General features: G+C 43.5%; 1 protein-coding gene across 2 annotated transcripts in view; it reads left to right on the plus strand.

The window, feature by feature from the left end:
* KIAA1958 (KIAA1958 ortholog) overlaps positions 1-10,104 on the plus strand; it is a 160,930-nt gene extending 150,826 nt beyond the window's left edge. For both annotated transcript variants that reach the window (XM_045081716.1, XM_045081715.1), the window contains one exon: positions 440-10,104. In XM_045081716.1, coding sequence (XP_044937651.1) covers positions 440-1,246 — 807 coding nt within the window. In that variant the 3' untranslated portion in view covers positions 1,247-10,104. The remainder of the gene's footprint in view (positions 1-439) is intronic.
* The last annotated feature ends 11,771 nt before the right edge of the window (positions 10,105-21,875 follow it).

The following is a 21,875-nucleotide window of genomic DNA, read 5'->3' on the forward strand; positions in this document are numbered from 1 at the left end:
GATTTTAGTGAAGGAGAGAAAAGGAAATGATTTGCTAGAAAAGAAAAGGAAGGCTTTCTGGAGGGGAATAGAATTGTGTAAGTTACAAAGGCCAATAATCATAATTACTAAATACACGTATATTTATGTATGCATATGTGTGTGTGTTCTCCATTATTTAAAACCCTCCATGCCCCTTCCTTTATTTAGGCGTCACAGTAATCCTTTGAGAAGGTCTTTATTTTGTCCCATTTTGCTGCTTGAAACACTGTGGTTTCAAGTATGGAACCGAGATCTTCCATATGAAGTTCTTTCACTGAATCAGGCTAGGAATCAACCCCATAGAGGCGGGACAAAATGTTTCGTCCACAATACAGCCCCTGGGAGGACAAGGAGAAGGAAAGGGTCTGGCTCTTTGGGTGTCCTCCAATGTGTAACCTCAGTGTTTGTCTCGTTTGAGATCCCTGCGGCGAAGTTGAATGAGCTGCTCGAGAATTTCTATGTCACCGTTAAGAAGAGCGATGGCTCCGACTTCCTGGCCACCTCGCTGCATGCCATTCGCCGCGGCCTGGACCGCATCCTGAAGAATGCAGGCGTGGGCTTCTCCATCACCAGCAGCACCTTCAGTTCTTCCACCAAGAAACTCAAGGAGAAGCTGTGGGTGCTGAGTAAGGCAGGGATGTCAGGTGCTCGTTCTCGCAATATTGTCTACTTCTCTCTTTCCGATGAGGAGGAGATGTGGCAGGCAGGGTGTCTGGGGGATGACAGCCCTATCACTCTGCTGTCCACCGTGGTCAAGTACAACAGCCAGTACCTGAACATGCGGACGCTGCAGGAACACGCAGATCTGATGTACGGTGACATTGAGCTGCTCAAAGACCCCCAGAACCAGCCCTATTTTGCCCGGACAGACAGTGTCAAACGGGAGAGCCGGAGTGGTTCCACTAGAGTATGCCACGGGAAAATCTACCACGAGCATTCCAGGGGCCACAAGCAGTGCCCTTACTGCCTCCTCTACAAGTACATGTACATCCACCGGCCGCCCACGCAGATGGAGGCCAAGTCCCCGTTCTACCTTACGGCCAGGAAGGAGGCCACAGACACGGGCAGCGTGTGGTACGAGGAGCAGAGGATGGGCCTGCGGTCTCTTCGGGGGATCGTCCCCAACTTAGCCAAGAAGGTCAAGCTGGAAAACTGTGAGAACTTCACCTTTGTCTCATTTACTCAGGTCTCCAGGAGGCTCGGCTCCCACAGTTGCTGTCAGTGAGTCTCCCCTGGGCCCAGGCCACTGCCCTGCTCCCCCTGAGGGGCAAGAGTTCCCTCAGGCAAGTGGGGCCAGAGCTCTGAGGTGGCAGCGAGTGACGGCGACCTCAAGGTCAGGCTGGTCTCTGGCAGGGTGACCTGCTATTTCTTCGACTTTGGGTGTGTTTTTGTAACTGAAAGTAGAGGAGTCTGAATGATTAGGGTATTTTATCCAAATGTGTGTCACCCTTGTTAAATTATAGAATCTAACACCATGTATAACTGCTCCATAAACAAGAGTGAGGAAGTTCATTTAGTGCCTTTTTAGCACAGATTTTCTTAAAAAAAAAAAAGAAAAGAAAAAAGAATAAAGGAGACTGTCTAAGTAGTCATTAAAAATACTCCCAGTAGCCTAGTAGCTTTAGAATGTTATGAAGACTATATATACTTTGTTGAATTACACTCACAATAAGGAACTGGAAGGGGAGAGGCAGACACGTTAAGTATTTCCAGGAGAAAAATTGCACTTGACACTCCTCTGTCTGTTTCATTGATGGATAGCTTGGTTCTGCAGAGCAAGCAGCTTTGCCTGCTAGAAGCTGGTGGGGCTGCACTCGGGAGTGCTGATGGGGAGATGGGGGGGGAAGCAGAAGTGCCTACGTGTTCTTCCTCAGCACCACGTGAAAGCTATTTTCATTTGAACCTTTTTTTGGAATTTTTAAAAATCTGTCCTTTGTGTCATACAGTTGTACTGTCAGCATCTACCCCCAGATTTGTTAAATGACCACAGGTGATTTTCAGGCTTCGTCCGGAAAATCCAAAAAAAAGCAAGCTGCAAAGAAAGCAAATGCCCAAACGTGATTATGAAAGTACTTAGGATATGTTTTATCAAAGTTTGACTTTTTTTCCGCAACGACAGATGTCATCATTCTGTATGGGCCATGCATGGGCCATGATGACGGAGACAGCCTGCCAGGTAAGCAGACTCCGCACTAAAGACACGCATGTAAAAATCAGAGCGTAATGACAGGTCATTGATGCACTCAGGTAAACTGCAGCCTGACATGTTACTGAAACTTGAGCAGAATTTTCTGGTAACTACTCTGAATGACAAGAGAAAAAGGAGCCCAAAGAGTGCAAATCAATAATAACAATAATTTCCAGGAATCTTTATGTTGCGTTTGAGGAAAGACTGCTACAAGATTATGTTCCTGCGTGTGCTTTCTAATCCAAAATTGAAATTCCAGTATAAATTCATGTCGCAAGAGTCCTAAAATCGGTCCTAGTTCTTTTTCAAAACATTACTGTAGTATTCATTTTAATTCATTGTTCTTAAAAAATCATTCACCAGTCGTTGAAATACGTAATGCATCCTTTACCAGAAAAGACTCAGCCAATGCTGCCTTAAGGTTTAATGTTGTTCCCTTTTTAGTTAAACTGAACATTTATAATTTTGTTTACTAGTTGATCTTTTCTGAGTATGGATTCATTTTGGTATGTCTCTGTGCATATGTAAGTAACACTGATTTAGTAATCAGTGTTATGACTTGATACTGCATATTATTCTGTTGTGATTTCCTATAGTGGTTTTAGGGTTTTGCTTAAAGAAGAGACACAAAGCATTAGGTATAGTTTTCTGTAGTTTGCTAAATACCCAAAGGATATTTTGTTGGTGGAAAGCAGGTGGTGATCTTTCCTGTCAGTTCTGCACTTAAACAGAAATACACCCCATGTGAACTCTTGGGCAGACAGAGCCTGCAGCCTAATAAATAAAACCTCCATTTTTATTTTAAATAGATGCAAGAGGAAATGGCCATTAGGAATCCCTGATCTTTTCAGATTTCAACACGTCCATAAGTAGCAATAACTGACCCAGAGGTTGTCATCCTTCTGTTGACAGGGGCTTTTCCTCAGCTGAACAACCACCTCTGCCTCACATTTGTTGCTTCTCACTGTTTGATGTGCTATAAATCCCAGAGTTCTGAGGTGAATGACTGAATAAAAAACCAGGAGGTGGAAACTTCAGTGATATCTGATGGAACGAGAGCATTGCATCTCAGCATCCTAAATGCCATGCATTTTGTGCCCCCCTCGGGGACTGGGAGTTAGATTTAGCAGATGCTACTCTGTGCCACCGGTTAATGAGGTACTTTGTTATGTGTTTGCGTGAGATGTCTGTGTGTGTATGCAACACACGCTTCAAATGTGTATGTAGTGACGCCTGGTAAACCTGCTAAGGTGGCAGAGCCCCTCTTCTTTGTATGGCCATGTCCGGAGTAGCTAGTTCTAGCGGGCAGTCAGCCCTTCCAGCCACCCTCACTCATGCCCGCTGGAGGACGCCATGATTTTCCACTCTTGCCTAAGCCAGGAGAAAGGAGAAACCCAAGAGAAGGAAGGGGGTGGGGGAAGATTAAGGGCATTTTCTCCACTTACCGTTATTTATTTATTTATTTATTTTACTCAAAAGTGGGAATGCATATCAGGAGCTCCCGAGCTCACCAAAGCACAAGTTGCCTCTGGCTCGGCGTCAGGAACAGTGGAGCTGCAGGTGTTAGGGAGGACCTGTGGGGTGCTTTGGGCGAGCTCTTGCCCACAGCACCTTCTGCGTCTGCTCTAACGCAAGCCCTGCTTGCTTGATAGCTCCCCTCCAGAATCTAACAGGTCTCCCCTCGGAAGTGTATTCCAGCAGACGTGATGGAGGGTCAGCTTGGAAGGGTGTGATCCCATTAAACGTGAAAGGTTAACACAGCACTGGGTGCACAGTAAGCATGTGATATATGTGAGCTATTTCAGCTACAAGTTTTGGTAATAGTAATAATTAATATTATTCAACAAATCTGCATCACATCAATTATTTCTTCCATTGTGGAGATTCTCCCTCCTTTAAACTGTTAAACTTGAAGAGGAAACCAAACCTGATAATCTGGTCACATGTATGCCCATAAATTCTACCTCCAACACAGTCAAGCCCTGTTACCTCAGCTGTAAGCAAAAACACATGAAGAATGGAGATGCCTTAAGAGGCTTTATGAGAAAGCTTTTGCATTGTTTCGTGTGTCTGCAAAGGGGAGTATTATGGAAGAACCTTACCAAAGCTGTGAAAGAAATGGTCTCCTTGGTGGCATTTTCCAGCTCTCCTTGAGTTATGTGCTGCATTAGTCCTGCTCTGACTGATAAATGGTGTTTGAAGAAATGTGAAATTCTATTATTTTGATTTTTATTTCAATTCGGCCTTATTTAAAGGATCAAGCACTATATCCCAGCATGTTCACAGACAGTCATTGGGAGAATCTGGACAAAATATCATTCATGTGGAAGCTGAAGCCTCTTGCAGTAGTAGAAAGAAAACTGGACTGGGAGCTCCTTCCCTCCTCCGAGGTTCTGGTCTCATTTCCATCGGTGATGGAGTGGGATCACTGGAATGGGTCACCTCCAGCCTGAACAGTGTTATGGTTTCTGAAGCCCATACAGTTAGCAAGTGGCAGAACTTGGAAGCAAAATTCCTAATTCCTCAAGGTCCTACAGTGGATCTCCTAAATTTTAAGAGCTTCTCACTTTCTTTTGAAAAAATCGTTTTCTTGAATTGTCAGGTTTCACAGATTTTAAAATTGTTTTTTGCTATCTTTAGGCAGCAACATGTTGATTACTTTTCTCAGTTTAGGCTAATGCTGACCACAGTTTAATTACTTCAATAAAGTAAACAGGATGTTTAAACATTACGTTTATCAAAATGCATCTCTTTGTCATTACTGAAATCTGGTCTTTGACCTAGTAACCAGTTTACCTTTGGGCACTGATAAATGCAAACGACAGAGACCTCAAAGTCACCTCATTTTCTCTACATGTGATCCAGTTTTGTCTAAGTTAGGGCCCATGCACATTTAGAAACAGTTAACAGTCCTGAGCAGAAGAACATATTAAAAGTTTCAAGTTCACATATATCTTTACATATTTTGCTTTGGGGTTGAGTTTTTAATGCTCTGTATTAAAAGAAAAACATCCAGGGATTTAATCAGTGTTCTTGAAAATCTTTGTTGTTTTTTTCCCCATGGGAATTAATCTGCTTAGTAGAGGGGGAGTTTGGTGGCCATAAGGACACACTCCCTTCCTGAGAGAAGAAAAAGCCTTTGACTGACTTATCTCTGGGAATTCCTATGTATTCCGTGTCCACGAATTCTGACATCACAGGATTTCCCGAAACTCCTTTGAGGGAGGCTGCCCATCCTTCTGACAAAGTTTGCTTATCACCATGAGGATTTTATGTACTATTAGTTCTTCATAGTCCAAGAAATCCCGACATGTCTCTCATGTTTAGTTGGCTGACCAGAATCAGATTTCTGTGCTCAATTAAAGTGCTTTATTAATCTAATGCAGCTGATATGGAACTTAATTTCAGGAAATATTTGTTAAAACAAACAAAAGATCACTGGGTTATATTAGATGCATATTGCTTCCATTACTATTAAAAGCATTTAGATAGATCCCTCCCCCACAATGAGAGGAGAATAAGCTCCTAAATACTTTATAGTCAAGATAACTGATTTGATTAATTTACATTTAACTGCAGTTATTGTTATAGTTCAAAAAAGTTTCTAGAAGGTTCTCATTTGACTAACATTGTGGTAAGTACTTTCTCATAGCTGCCTCATAATTTCATCTAATTTCACAACAGCTCTGCAAGGTAGGTCTAAGTATTCCCATGTTACTTACTGGGAAACCCAAGGCTCAGAGAAGTTAAGTAAATTTCTCAAAGTCTCACCGAGCTTATAAATTGGAGAACTTAAGTCTGAAGCCAGGTCTTCTGACTCCAAATCCGGTGTTCAGTCCGTGAGACAAAACTGCCTTCTTTGGGGCTACAGAAGGTCCGTTTATCACAGAACTTAAAAAAAGTAAACACGATTTCTGTCTGTTTAGGAAACACTTTATTTCTCAAGTCATACGGTGACACACCTCTTATGTACTCTCTTACTAACTGATTGGTCACTTGTTATGTTTCAGTAGTTCTGGAAAGCCTGATGGTTTTCTGTGAACATTCTGCATATTGAAAACTTTTTGTCTTTATCCAATAAATAACTTGTATTACCTGTTACCTACCCTAAAGGGCAGACGGTCATGCCAATTTATTCTAATAAAAGTCAAATACTTTACTAATTGTACCTGTCTTGAAAATGGTATCATTGCTTAAAATGTAAAAGGCTTCCTAACCTATGTCACAATTATATGCGGATGTTTTTTACTTTCTTTTTTGTAAATTTTGATGTCAAAGGATTTTTATAATCTTTAGACTAAAGCACCCTCGTAGCAAAATATACTTACTTAGTCATTTGTTTTCTATTCTTTCCTTTATCTGGGCATGTTTACTTTCTGCTTTGAGACTTAAAAAACATTAGGTTATAAGTAACTCTGAGATCATGTAGTCAAATTCCCTCATTTTACCAATAAAGAAGTGGAAGCCCAGAGGTATCTGAGGGGCCGTCCAAGGTCAGCAGGACAGTAAATAGATTCAGGACCAGAACATTAATCCAAAACTCTTTCCTCCATACCATCACTGGGAAGATTTGGATTTTTAAAAACTAATGATTGAATTGCATCTCACAGAACGACATGTGGCTAGCAGAAGCCCCCACTGAACTCCTAACATCCCAAAGAAACACTCATAAAAACCTCCAAAGAAGGCCAAATCTCTGTTCTAGAATCTAGACAGAATTGGTACAAGTCATGAGGCATACGGAGCTGGATTGAGGCAAAATCTTCCAGGGGGTAGCTCGGGATTTTCTCTGGCTTCATGTCATGAGATGGACATGCTGAGAAATAAGAACTTTGAAAGATATTTAGTAACTCGTTTTCTTCACCAATGGTGTCTGCCTGCTTACTCAGGATCAGACCTCCCAAGCCAGAGAAATAACTGATTGATCCTATCCCTTAACTAGATGGAGAGACCATGAAGATACTCTATATCCCACCCCTTCTGCCTTCCTGCTCCCCATCCCCCCCTTCATTCTGCCCAGGACTCCAAACCTTAGGGCTAAAATGTGAGCAGAAAGCAGAAAGATTTCTTAAAGGCATGGTGCATTCTGTGAAAAATGTCCTTTAGGTGAAGGCAGATACAAAGAAGTAGCAGAATATGCAAATACTGTGATTTTTCATGTATGATATTAGTTCAGAGATCCAGAAAACAGTAGGAAGGATTGGGAAGACACTTTAATAGAAAAGCATTAAACTTGAAATTGGACTTGGAGATACGCATACTACCTTATCCACCGCGCCATAGACCCACAAAAGAGAGTTGACAAGCACTCACATGGAGACAGCACAACCACGGGCAGATCCTGGATCGGGAAGAGGATTGTATTTAAGGATGAGTACAGAGAGGAAAAAAAAAGGGGGGGGGGTATATTTTAAAAAAATGACTGAACCAAGGAAAACAAACAGCTTCCAAGAGCATTTGGAAATGAAAGCTGTCTACAGCGAGAAACAAGAAAATGGTAGGACTCTTCTTCTTGTAACTGAAAGAACAGAAGAATTGCTTCCGCGCGGCAATCGTTACCTCTGATGGGGGGGTGGGTTTAGAGAGAAAGGCGCTAGAATAAAATGAAAAAGAAGAGAGATTAGAAAGAAGGATTGCAAGGAAGCTAAAAGCACAGATTACAATCCACACTGGAAGCAGAAAAGAACAGGACTGAGTTTAGAAACACTCAAATCAATAATGTGAAGGACAGACTTGAGATTTTCTTCCTCATGTTCTTTCAGAAGGAGTAAGAGATGGAAACAATGGGAAAAGATAATGGATTTGGAAGACTGGGAACATTAGGTAATATTCCTGAGTTTTGCTTTCCTGATGGAAAAACTGTTGAGGAAAAAATACATCATCAGCCTACAAAAATGAAATCTTTCCTGAATAGAATGAAAATCTGTGTATGCAGTGTGAAAGGATTCGCTGCATTCCAGCCCCCACCCTCCCCCACCCCCGAAAAAGGGAAAAGAAACCTGTACCCAGGCACCTCCTGGCAAAAATTTTAACTACTGAGGATAGAGAATGAAAAATTCTGTCAGAAAGTAATGGGTTGCCTATCAGAAAACAAAGAGCTTTCTGGCTTCAACCTTCTGCTCTGTAGTACCAAATGTCAGGAAACAATAGGGAATTCTGGAGGGAAACATTGTGGAATTCTGGAATTTGATCCATGTTAAATACAAAAGGATTTTTAGTTATGTCGAGCATTTGGGAAATAAACCACCTATGGATTATTCTAATAAACCATACTGTAACCTACAAAGTTTGGTTTAAAAAAGCAATTTTTGCTTACTGTAATTTCAAGGGACTCTGGGGCATTAAACATCAGATCATTTACCCATGAGAAGAAGGCTATGTATGCTCTTTAATAGGTAATATGGCTGGAAGCCACGTCTCTAAAAGTGCCCAAACTCCTCACGCAAATGGGCTTCCCTAACTCAAGAAAATGTATGTGAAAATAATTGTCATATCACAGCGTCGTGTTCCTTCATTTTTATTACTGAAGCGATGTGTTGTCATGATCATATAAATAGAAAATTCAGATACATTCCTTACAAATAAAATTTAAATGGCCCTGAATTTCCTCTGCTTCCACCTAAAATGCTATTCTGAGAGATTCTCTTACTTCCAAGTAAGGGGTCTGAGAGCCTGGATGAGAACTCGCCAAGGTTAATCCCTCGTGCCGGTCCTCTTTCCTCAAATCCAGAACTAGCAACAGGTGCCAAGGTAGAAAATCACGGCATCTATATCTGGGTTTTAAAAAGAGAACCAGGGAAAACAAACCTTGTTTTAGAATATAAGGAAGGTTCTGTTTCAACAGCAGGAAGCTGGCCTGGGGCAGTGACTGTGCTTTCCCTAGCTGGACTCAAAAGTTTTAAATTCAGATATTAAGAGAATAGAAGCAGCTAACCACCCCACCCGCCCAACTAATTAATTACTTCTGGAGTCTCATGTCAGCGTTGGAACTGAAGCTGGGTTGTTTTGTTTGGTTTTTCATTTGCTTGCACTGGAAGGACTTGAAAAGACCCAGGAATGTTGAGTATCATTGGCCTTAATGCTCAGTTCCTTCCTGGCAGTCTAAAGGTTTAATCTGTGCCCCCAAATTTCCTTGCAATTTAAACTCTAAATTAAATTTTCAATACAACCAGCATGTTTGCTTTAAATTTAGCAACAGAATGGTTAATAGATTGCTTTGCATTTGCTTCCTTTTTCATTCTGTAGCACAGCAAACCTCTTCCAGATGGAGAGAATCTCTTCTGGAGAGTTTCCAAGTGTAACCTTTTCCAGGGTCCCCTGTTGCTTGGCTGTGACTGACAAAAGTCTGTTCACTATAACAACTTAGATGAGAAACGCAGTGCTTTTCTTTAAAATTTTAAATATTTTCTATGTGGCTGTATGTTCCAAATGATGGCAACAAAGCTGTGTCCTAATGTTTTCACTGTTCTGGGTATCTTGGGTTGGTTGGTTTTTTTTGTTTGTTTGTTTATTTGTTTTGTTTTTTTAGTGTAGAGAAGGATATCCATCATTTCTTAACACTGGAAACATCATTCTAAATAATATAAGAAATGGTCAGTAATTTGAACACATTTAATGTACCATTTTCAGCTTTTTCTTTCTTCCCCGACTGCACGTGGGAGCACACGGGTGGGAAAACCCAGGTGGCATCTGTCTTCTGTCACGGAGCGTCAGAGGTGGTCGGGATTTTCTTGTTTATCTAGTCCAGCTCTCTGTTTGGTAGTCTTTTAGCGTCTGTTAACAATTTGCAAGGTTCTGGGCTTTTGTTTTTGTTTTTTTTAAGTTGTTGTTTGGTTTATGTATGTGTAGCTTGACCGTTTAACCCAGATTTTTGAAAATAAAAAAGTTAATGTCTATTTTATGTCTGTTTTATTAAAATAACTTAGTTATTTAGACTTAATCAGCAGTATGTATGGTTTCTGAATGTTTTTTTATTTTCATATCACATCGCTGGAAGTAACATTTTCCTTTGTAGTTTACAACGTAAGGGCATTTTGAGCAGTTCTTTGCCCAGAGGCTATGCTCCTGAGCTAATGCCCAGGGTGAAATTGTTCTGTCTGACCCTCCCTCTGGTTCTCCGACTCAGATTTCTTCACTGGGCGGCTGGGAGCTCATTTGGAAAGCCCTTGTAGGTGACTCTATATCGTCCATGATATAGGTGCCTCTAAATAATGTTTTTCTGCTCTCTAAGTTATTATTTTTGGTTTTGAGAGAGTATGTTTAATCCTGAAAACCATTAAAAGAGACATTTACAGCTCTAAATCATTCCTAAAAAACAAGTTTCTGAAAAATCTTTCCAAATGGGTAACATGCCGATGATGGTGAAATGAGGTTTTTCATTGAGAATTATTGGCTCTCGGGCGGACTGACTCTCTTCTCATTGTCCCACTTACAACAATGATTTCTTAAATTTTAGACTTCTGGACCATTTAAAAAATATAATGAAAGCTATCGACCATTTTCTCAGGAAAATGCATATATGCAGCAGCATTTTACACACATAAACCCAGGCTTAAACACACCTGCATTCAATTTTTTTTTTTTAAAGAGCTGCCTTTTTGAGATGCAGTCTAAAAGATTTAAGGATTTTCTTCAACGTAATCTAGGGCCGGTAGAGTCCGGTGGAAACGTGGAAGATATGCAGATTGGCCTAGAGTAAGGTCACTGTTAAAGTGAGTCAAGGGGTACGTGAGGATTTGTTATACTGTCCTTTGTTCTTTTGTATGTGCTTGAAATTTTCTATAAGGAAGAGTTTAAACCAACAAGTGCCTGGAGATACTGCAACCCTCCTCATGGATCTCTTATAATCAGAGAATCTTCTGGCTGAGAGGAAGGACCTGAGGAGAGATGAGAGGAAGTGTGCTGACAAAGCCAGGTAAGCAACACTCCCCCCCCCCCCGCTCCCCCGCCAACATCTGAGGGCGATTTTCAGGCCAGAATACTGGGTTGGAGCAGGACTGGCAGGAACCAATGACATTCGAATATTCCTAGTAACGCGACCTACCAGATGGGATACATGTTGTTTTCTCCCTTTAATGCAGAAAAGTCGTTCTGTGGAAATCTTGGAGGGTTGGTTCTGGCAGCTGTACAGAAGGTGTAGTCATGATGTGCAGGTTGAGATGAGATCTGATCGTGCTAAAGTTGCCGTGAAGATTGCACACCAAGCCTGGAGGTCCAAGGGCCTGGGACAGCACGTGGCTTTCTAGGCCTCGGGGACAAAGATGCCCAGGGGTTGCCATGGAAACTATGTGCTACCAAGACCTTGAAAGGACCAGAGAATGCTCAGGCGAGCACCAGCAAGGGGTGTGGAGTGTGGGTACGTGCACCACTGGCTTGGTGCACCCTAACTCTCTCTTAGGTGTTACGACATTATCTTCTAGGGCCTGGAGGAGTATCTCGTGACCAGTATGTTTGGCTTATTCAGTCTGTTCCATCTCCATTTTCTTGCCCTCTCTGAGATGAGGACCTGGAGCCCCAGGAGGTGCACATCCCGTCTTCCTTCCCCAGTATATCTCCTTTTCCTTTTCTTCCCTTCTGTTTCCCTGGATCAGTTCTCCCTCTGCTTAGGAACATTTCCACTCCCGTTTTTGCTGGTATGACACCAGGGACAGACATGAAAGATATTAAACAAGATATATTTCAGCAATAAACAAGGTTCTTGTATTTCTTGAGGGATCCCAAAGAAATAATGATGAGAAATAAAAATTCCTGCTGGAGTATTTACAATGTACTCAGCTGTTGAAATGCTCAAAATGCAATCAAGGAAGTAATTTAGCATGTTTCCAACACACTTAACTATGGTCATAACGTTGAAGAGTTTGGCCGAATTTTAAAAACCCCGTGAATCTTTTAAGACCTTATTAAGGAGTCTAACCCTCACAGGAACAAGAGCAGTTGTGGTAGGTAATAGTTAATACCGTATTTGTGGTTTGTTGTTACCGTCTGTCCCTAGGATCGTGGCCCCGAATTGAAAGGATGAGGTTTGACCTCCCCCTAGGCAGGGAACAGTATGATCCAGATGTTTCCTTTTGTGCTGTGGTCTCAGGACATGTGTCGACTGTGTTTGGGCCACCGTCACGTATTTCTCTCGCTTGCTTATGTCACTCACAACTGCTCAGTGTGAGTCTCCAGCCAGACCACAGTTCCTCAAGTGTCCATCATTCTTCTACCTCATCCACAACTATTTTGAGAGCTGAGCTCACTTAGTCTATTATTTTACTTCATGCTTTCTTTAAATTAATTTGTTTTTTTACTGGAATCTATTTCAAAGCAAAAAATAATAATAATAGTAACTTTCTTTTAAACAGAGTTTCTCAAATCAGACCACTCGGGTTCAAATTCCAGCTCTGCTTCTTACTAGTTCTGTGAATGTGGGCAAGTTATTTGACCTCTGTGGGCTTCCATTTCTTCATTTTTAAAAGGGGTCAACAATATTGATCTTGGAAGGTTGTGGTGAGGATAAAGTAAGAATATTAATACATATGAAGCACTCAGAACAATGCCTTGCTACAAAGTAACCATAAAAAATAAGTAACAGATATGCTTATTATTTATAACATAAGTGCGGTGTTACTTGAAATACACACACCACCATTGCAGTTTAAGATGTTTGCCCGTATAAACTCCAAGAATCATCTCTATCATCACCAGTGACACAATAACCACACTTTAGGAAAGAGCGTGACAACACCCCCATCCATTTTAAGATTATTTTTCACTGGCTTCTGTGAGAATTTAAGGTGTCACGGTCTCCTGGTTTTCCCAGTGTGTCTTTAGACTCTCTCCCAGGCTCCCCATGCCTTGACTCTCTCATCTACACTAGTGCGGTCATAGATGCTTTCTCAGGGTAATCCCATCCACTCCATGGGCTTAGCACAAGGAGGCATACATTACCCAAACCTTTCTCACCTGCGGTCCTTCCTCTGAACCACAGAATGCAGACAGTGACTCAATACCTACCTAGTACTCTGTACTAGTACTCAAGTACATAACTAGTACTCTGCTCTACATGGACAACAGCTAAAATCATTCGTAAGAAACAAGTTCTAGGTGCAGGGGAGAGGCATGAATTTATGGCAGACAATGGAGGCTTTAGGACATTAGGGATAATTCCATTAATGGATAATTCCATCTATCTCAAGATCCTCTGAATCTCTTCCCTTCCCACTCTCCTCACTGCCACCAGCTTGGTCATTCATACCATTTTGCCCCATGATTGATTGATTATCTATTTATTTATTTATTAAAGATTTTTATTTATTTATTTGACAGAGAGCCATCACAAGTAGGCAGAGAGGCAGGCAGAGAGAGAGGAAGGGAAGCAGGCTCCCTGCTGAGCAGAGAGCCCGATGCAGGACTCAATCCCAGGACCCCGAGATCACGCTGCCCCAAAGGCAGCGGCTTAACCCACTGAGCCACCCAGGCGCCCCCCATGATTATTTAAAAGCAACCGTGGTCTCCTTGCTCCCTCCAGTCTACCTTCCATTGCTTCCTGGGAAAATTTCACTAAATATAAATCTTATTTTATCTCTGCTCCTTTAATGGCTCTCCAAAGCCTTCCTGACAAGCTCCAAACCCTCCAGCTGGATTGCTGGCTTGTGCTTTTACACCATTCCCTCCCTCCCTCTGCCACTGTGCCTACTCGCTGCTCACTTTCTGCTTGGGTCGGGGGTGGGGGGGTGGTGCTCTGCCTTTTACCCACTCCTCTGCCATCACCCGCTCTTCTGGAAAATTCTTACTTACCAGTTTTCATCTGGCATGCTGTACATGTGAGTGCCTCCTCTGAGGAGCCGTCAGTCCTCTCGGCTTCTGCTGTCTCAGAAGTTGGCAACATTGAACAGAACCTACAAGCCCATCAGTGTCACTCTGCACCATATCTCCTGTTCCCAAGGAGCCAAGTGGACTCCAAGGGAGCAGCTTTGCTTCTGTGAGCATTTGACTCACAGGGCGATGAAGCTGTGAGATGAGTTTTCAAACGAAGGTCTATGCCTCTGGAGACGGAGGGCAGCATCTCAGTCTGTGGCTGCTCAGAGCCTGTACTTCTCCTGTTGGATGTTTTCCTAAGGTAACTTGAATCAATAGTTCAGTTATGAAAAAGGACGAGCTGGCACACACTCTTATTTTCTTAGCAGAACTGCGGCTGCCAGCTTTGCTGTATTTGCCACAATATTGCAAGGCTCCGAGTCTCCCGGGACACTCCCAGGAGTAATCACATCTGTGGCATTGATGTTTCCAAAAGGCTGCACTGGAGAGGCATCCAAAGACGGATAACAGCTAAATTATTATTATTTTTTTAAAGATTCTGTTTATTTAGAGAGAGAGGAATGAGGGGGTTGGGCAGAGAGTCTCGAGCAGACCCCATGCTCAGTGTGGTCCCCAACATGGGCCCCATCTCATGACCCCAAGATCATGACCCAGAGATCACGACCCTGAGATTACGACTAGAGCAGAAACGAAGAGTCAGATGCCTGACTACGCCACCCAGGCGTCCCAGCTAAATTTCTTTTGATCAGTGGGTTTTAAAGATTTTTTTTTTTTTTTTTTTTTTTTTTTTTTTTTTTTTTATTTATTTGTTTGACGGAGATCACAAGTAGGCTGAGAGGCAGGCAGAGAGAGAGAGAGAGAGGCAGAAGCAGGCTCTCCACTGAGCAGAGAGCCCGATGCGGGGCTCGATCCCAGGACCCGGATCATGACCCGAGCTGAAGGCAGAGGCTCCAACCCACCGAGCCACCCAGGCGCCCCTGATCAGTGGGTTTTAACCTGGCACTCATGGCTGGGCTTCAGGGAGTCTAGAAAAAACCCCGAATCATAGGTGCTGTTTTTTGTGTATGGTCATGTGTACACTTCACTTGCTGAGGACCAAGATGACATTGTTCCCTTCAGATGATCAGACTTATTTATTCATTAAAATATTGGAACACTTGGGGCCTGTGGGCGGCTCACTCAGCTGAGAACCTGACTCTTGGTTTTGGCTCAGGTTGTAATGTCAGGGTCGTGAGATTCAGACCTGTGTGGGCTCCGCACTCAGTCTAGAGTTGGCTTGAGATTCTCTCCATCCACCCCCCCCTCCCCTAGGCTCTCTCTCTCTCAAATAAACAAATATTTAAAATAAAATAAAATATTTGAACACTTGCCATAATGTGTCAGGCAGTGTCCTAAGCACTAGGGACAGTGGGGAAAAGAAAGAAATACATAAAAGCAGCTGCCCTCACCATCCTTATATTCTAGTAGGACAGGCAGACAATCATCAAAATAGAGAAGTAAATTACATTCTATTTTATAAGGTGCTAAGAGCCACAGGGAATAATTAAGCAACGTTGTACTGGAGAGGGAAATAAAATTTTAAATAGTGGTCAAAGAGGGCATCTTGAAAAGCTGACATTTAAGTAAAGGCAAGAGGCTGTTGAAGGAGAGATCTACATGGGTATAAGAAAGAAGGGCATGCCAGGAAGAGAGCACAGCAAGTGCAAAGGCCCTGAGGTCCCAGAGGTATGCAGAGGACTCTCTTGTCCAAGTTGCTTTTGCTTAAGGCAGACAGCCGAGGCTAAGAAAACACCATCACCTTTCTGAAGAGTGGAACAGCTGAGCATCTCAGGTCAAATTATTTTTTGTTTGATGGACCAGGCTGGTTTGCCTAACCAAAGATGCCTAGAACAAGGATATTGCTCTGGATCAGGAACTGACACTGATTATCATTCAGACTTATTGCTTCTTCCATGGGACAGAAACACATATACTTTTGGCTCAAATTCCAATTATCATTTTGATCATTGGCCATTTTCAATAGACGGCCTCTCAGTAGAAGTACTTAATAACTCCAAAGGGGAAAGCAAGAGTACATTAAGAATCAAAGGAGGGAAGGGCACCTGGGTGGCCAGTGGGTTGGGCCACTGCCTTCGGCTCGGGTCGTGGTCTTGGGGTCCTGGGATCGAGTCCCGCGTCGGGCTCTCTGCTCAGCAGGGAGCCTGTTTCCTCCTCTCTCTCTCTGCCTGCCTCTCTGCCTGCTTGTGATCTCTGTCAAATAAATAATAAAATCTTAAAAAAAAAAAAAAGAATCAAAGGAGAGAAAACTTCACTTTGTTTTCAGCTAACTTCTTCTTGTTCCAATGACTAGACTCATTTGACAATATTTTGTGTATTTGTAATCCATTAAAGATTTTGACTTTTATTCTTAGCGAAATGGAAACTCATCAGAGAAGAAAAATGACATGATCCTACTTATATTTTTAAAAATTTGTTGTGATAAAATATACATGAAGTCAACCATTTTAAACATTTGTAAGCATTAGAGTTTGGTGACATGAAGTACATTTACCTGGTTGCGCAGCCACCACAACTCTCCACTTCCAGAACTTTTTCATTCTCTGTTCTGTAACCCTGTACCCGTCAAACAATAACTCATCATTTCCCCCTCCCTCCCTGCCCCTGGTAGCCACTGTTACTTTCAGTGTCTATGAATTCGACTACTCTAGCTCCCTCGTATTCGTGGAATCACACATTTGTCCTTTTGTGTCTGGCTTATTTCACTTAGCGTAATGGCTTCAAGGTTCATCTGTGCTGAGGCATGTACCAGAATTTCATTCTTTTTAAAGACCCTTATATGTTTATACCACTTTTTGTTTATCCATTCACCTGCTGATGGATATTTGGGTAATTTCCACCTTTTGGCTGTTGTGAATAATGCTGCCGTGAACACGGGTGTACAAATAGCAGTTTGAGTCCCTGCTTTCAGTTCTTTTGGGTCTATGCCCAGAAGAGGAATTGCTTATCCAATGGCGATTCTGTATTTGATACCATGAAGAACCGCCATACCGTTTTCCACGGCAGCTGCACCATTTTACATTCTCACCAAGAGCGCACATCCTCACCAACACTTACTTTTGTTTTTGATGGTAGCTGTCCTAGTGGGTGTGGTGTGGTCTTGCTGTGGCTTTTGATTTGCATTTTTTTTTTTTTTTTTTTTTTTTTTGTTTTTTAAGATTTTATTTATTTGACAGAGAGAGAGAGAGCTCACAAGTAGGCAGAGAGGCAGGCAGAGGGGAGGGGGGAAGCAGGCCCCCTGCTAAGCAGAGAGCCAGATGCCGGGCTCGATGCCAGGATCCTGAGATCATGACCTGAGCCGAAGGCAGAAGCTTAACCCACTGAGCCACCCAGGTGCTCCTCTTTTTTTATTTATTTATTTATTTATTTATTTATTTGACAGACAGAGATCACAAGTAGGCAGAGAGGGAGAGAGGAGGAAGCAGGCTCACCGCTGAGCAGAGAGCCCAATGTGAGGCTTGATCCCAGGACCCTGAGATCATGACCTGAGCTAAAGGCAGAGGCTTTAACCCATGGAGCCACCCAGGCGCCTCTTGATTTGCATTTTTTTAATGATCGTGGACCAGCATTTGGAAAGATGCTGAGCATCTTCCCAAGTGCCACACTTACACTTCACAAGCATCACTCTGGCTGCTGTACTGAATGATCTCAGCTATGGGGTGAGGTGGAAGGTGCAGGGCGGGAGGGAGGGAGGGGGAGGGGGAGCAAATGTGGAAAGAAGAAGACCAGTTGGACGGCTATTGTGGTTGTCTAGGTAAATCACAATGGCAGCTTGGAACGGGATGATAGCAGTGGAACTCTTAAGAATTCATGGGATTCTGAATAGATTCTGAAGCTAGAGTAGATAAGATTGCAAGAGGAGTGTGAAAAGGAGTCTAGAATGAACCCTATGTTTGTGTCTGTGCAAATGGCCATTTACTGAGATGGGGAACGCTAGGGGAAAGAGTATGTTGGGCAGGTGAGAAGTTAAGAGACCAATTTTGGACATGTTAAATTTGGACGCCTATTAGGCTTCCAAGTGAAGATTTCATGTTGACAATGGATATAGGAGTTTGGAGGTCAAGGGTGTTTCAATTCTTCTGCGGCCTAATAAAATACGCCAAAGCAATTCTTTTGCTGCCTAATAAAATACCCCTAAGTTTGAAACAGGAACAATTTGTTATTTCTTAACAATTCCATGGGTTGACTGGGCCACTCTGGACAGTCCTGCTCTATGTGGCTTCAATGGAGTCACTCACTTGGCTGCCTTCAGCGGGTTGCGGGCCTGAGCAGGGAGGTCCTAAGTGATTCCTCTCACGAGTCTGCCACCGCGTGCTCCACCTTGTGGCCTCCCCGTGAGGTTAGCTTGCGGCGTGGTCACAGGGAACTGCCTTCTGACACACAGACTGGCTTCTCCAGAGACAATTAGAGCAGAAGCTATCGGGGCCTATTTTTTTTTTTTTTTTTAATTTTAGTTAACATGCGGTGCGCCATTGGTTTCTGGAGTACAGCTACCAGGCCAATTAAATGATAGGTCCAAACTGACATAGCCTCTCTTCTGCCATATCCTAATTGTCAAAACAAGTCAGCAGGCCAGAGGAAACAGACGCCACCTTTTGATGAGACCAGTGGCCTATGCCTGTGGGGGTGGGAGAAATCGGTGGCAGCATCTTTGGAGACGGACCACCACAAAGGGAGAGCTCAGGGCTGGTGAGAGAAGTTTGAAAGTAACCGGACGACAAGCACACTTAAAGCCATGGTACTGGGTGAGATTACCCAGGGAATGGCTGACTCTCAGTAGAAAAGAGATGGAAAGGCTGATCTCCAGCTATTCCAACATTTTGCATTTGGAAGAAGCCAGTAGATAAGACTGAGAATAAACAACTAATAAGCAGGAGGAAAACCCAGGAGAGTGGGGTGTGGCTGAAGACAGACGCAGTTAGCATTTGAGGAATGAGGGTGTGTCAGCGTGGAAAATGCTGCTGAGAGTTCACCTAAGACTAGGGATGGAGGCTGCCAGCTGGATTTGACCAAGTGGACTCGGGTGTTAGTTCATCCTGAGGAGGCTGTCGATGTCCTCAGGGTAACAGCCGAGAAATGCAGAGGAGATGAAGACTGTGAAGTAGGAGTCAAGGTCCTTAAGGACTGTGAGGGAGTGCCCAGACATATTGTCAAGGACTTTGGCATGGCATGACTTTTTTTTTTTTTTTTTAAGATTTTATTTATTTATTTGACAGAGATGACAAGTAGGCAGAGAGGCAGGCAGAGAGAGAGGGGAAAGTAGGCTCCCTGCTAGCAGAGAGCCCGATGCGGGGCTTGATCCCAGGACCCTGGGATCATGACCTGAGCCAAAGGCAGCGGCTTAACCCACTGAGCCACCCAGGCGCCCCTGGCATGACTTTTTTAAGTGGGGAGGGGACGTGCATTTTTAAGAAGCTGATTTAAGTTTTTATTCAAATTCCAGTTAACATACAGTGTTAGTTTCGGGTGTACAGTGTAGTGTGACACTAGACTATGTCACCCGGTGCTCCGCACAAGGGCCCTCCTTAATCCCCAACACCTGTCTAACCCATCTCCTCACCCACCTCCCTTCTGGTAACCAGCAGTTTTTTCTCCATAGTTAGCAGTCTCTTTGTTGGTTTTGAGAAGTGAATTTTAAAATGAAGTTAAAACACTATTCTGGAGTTCTAGCAATGAGTGACCCAGAAACTAGCTGGACCTACAGCATACAACTGCTGCTTCCTCCTGAGGCACAAGATGCCTGCAGACCTCAAGAGAAAGCCGGGGATCAGTGAGGTGGGGAGGGAGACGAAGGAGGGACCGAGAAACAGATGAAAAGCATATGTATGTTTTGGTGGTTGAAACGAATTCCACAGATCATGGCAGGGCAATCGAGAAAGGACATGGCATGGAAGGGTTAAGGTCAGCAGGGACAGGGCAGGAGACTGAACTGCAAAGGTGGGCACACACAGGCAACTAGCTTTGGTGACTATGAAGACGAGCATAAGGCAGGGAACAGAGGCAGCACCATGTGGATGTGAGGAGAGACTCGGGTTTGAGATCTGCTTCCCTACTGCCTTCCTGTGCCGTGTGTGGCTAAGACCTGAGTCACCAAGTCAGCGCGCCTCACGCGAGGGTACTTAGGTGGCAAGTGACAGAAAACCTACTTTAAATTGGCTTAAACAAAAATAAGGATTACCTCCCCTACCTGGAAATTCTGGAGAAAGGTAGCATATTTTAGGGATTGTTTGACTCAGCAACCCAATGATGTCATCAAGGACCCAGTTTCTTTCTCTTTCTCTCCTACCCCTGTTAAGTTAGTGGCTTCATTCTAAGACTGGTTTCGTCTCACGGTCACTATATGAATTACATATAAATATAAACATTGGTATTTCCTTTTACACATCCACAGAGAAAGACTCCCTCTTGTTAGCATTCTCAAAGGTGAGAATATGTCTTTGCTGTAAGCCCAGCAAATCTCTCCTGGAGTCTCATTTGGGTTGAATTTGGTTGACATGTCCAATCCTGAACCCATTCCTGTGGTCTGTAAAATGCCATGTTCTGTCACTGGCTGTGCCAAAAATTACCTGCACCGCCATGTCCCATACCCCCTTCAAACCAAACCAAAACAAAATGAGCCCCATGTTGGGTGTAGAGATTAAATGAATGACTGAATGAATTTTAAAAATATATCCCAAAGGAGGGGGGCATTCAGCTTTTTATTGAGCAGGTTACAGCAGAGTGTGGTCAAAAAGACCAAAGCCCACGTCATCAGGAGACTCCGCGGAGACTTGCTCCCACTTTCTTCTCCAGGGGTGGAGGGGTGGCTCCCTCAGCCCCTGCACTGCTGTTGAGGCTCCTGATGTAGACATTGGCCAGGACCTTTGCAAGCAAACTGGGCCAGAAAGGTTTAACACTGAACCCCCCGCACCCTCCCCCCATTTTAATGAGGGCATCGATCTTCTCCTCACGGACTGTCAGCTTATCACTGTGCAGGATATGCAGGCGGGCTCCGAGACGGAGGCCGTGGTGGGGGCAAGTGCTGCCAGGCCCGGGCCTCGGGCCCGTGCTTGTTGGTGGATGAAGTGGCCTTAGCTTCTTTGGAAAGACGAGCATCTCAGTGCCTTGGCCTCATTTCTAATGATCACAGTACACACACTTACCCCCAAATCAGTCCAGCCAAAATGGACTTTTTGTGCTTCATGATGGCCCCACTGTGCTCTGCCTTTGGGCAGGCTTTTCCTTTGCCTTCACTGTTGCTCTCCTAGCTTTCCTGGCTGAGATCTCTCAGAAGCCAAGTTCAAATGCTTCTTCTTTTAATTTCTTTGCTTCTTCTTTTTTAAAAAATAAAGTTCTATTTCAGTAACCTGTATATCCAATGTGGGGCTTGAACTCATGACCCTGAGATCAAGAGTCAGATGCTCCCCCAACTGAGCCAGCCACGTGCCCCTCAAATGCTTGTTCTGTTGTAGGCTCCACTGGTCTATCCAGGCTCATCCTCTCACTGATAAGGGGCAACCAGTGTTATCTACTAGCGGGCTTGTCTTATTCACTCTAGATTCTCAGGTTGAGGACAGTTCTCCTCCTCCTCCTCATTCTGTATGTGCTCATTTAAAAAATAACTGTGTCCACTGTGCATACAGAGGTGAAGAACAGTGTTCAGTAAGCACTAGCTGAGCTGGTGTACAAATGGGACTCGTGCCGGCTGGTGGGACGCTGGTTAGCAGCGTGAAGCTCTACCGACGACTTGACGTTCTCTAGGTTGATCTTCTGTTTTCGGTGTAACTGTATTTGGCAAAACCCTTGCCTCAGTGGGCCATAAACTCAT

Source organism: Mustela putorius, unplaced genomic scaffold (genome assembly GCF_011764305.1).
Source record: "Mustela putorius furo isolate JIRA1106 unplaced genomic scaffold, ASM1176430v1.1 tig00000580_pilon_pilon_pilon, whole genome shotgun sequence".
Lineage (NCBI taxonomy): Eukaryota > Metazoa > Chordata > Mammalia > Carnivora > Mustelidae > Mustela > Mustela putorius.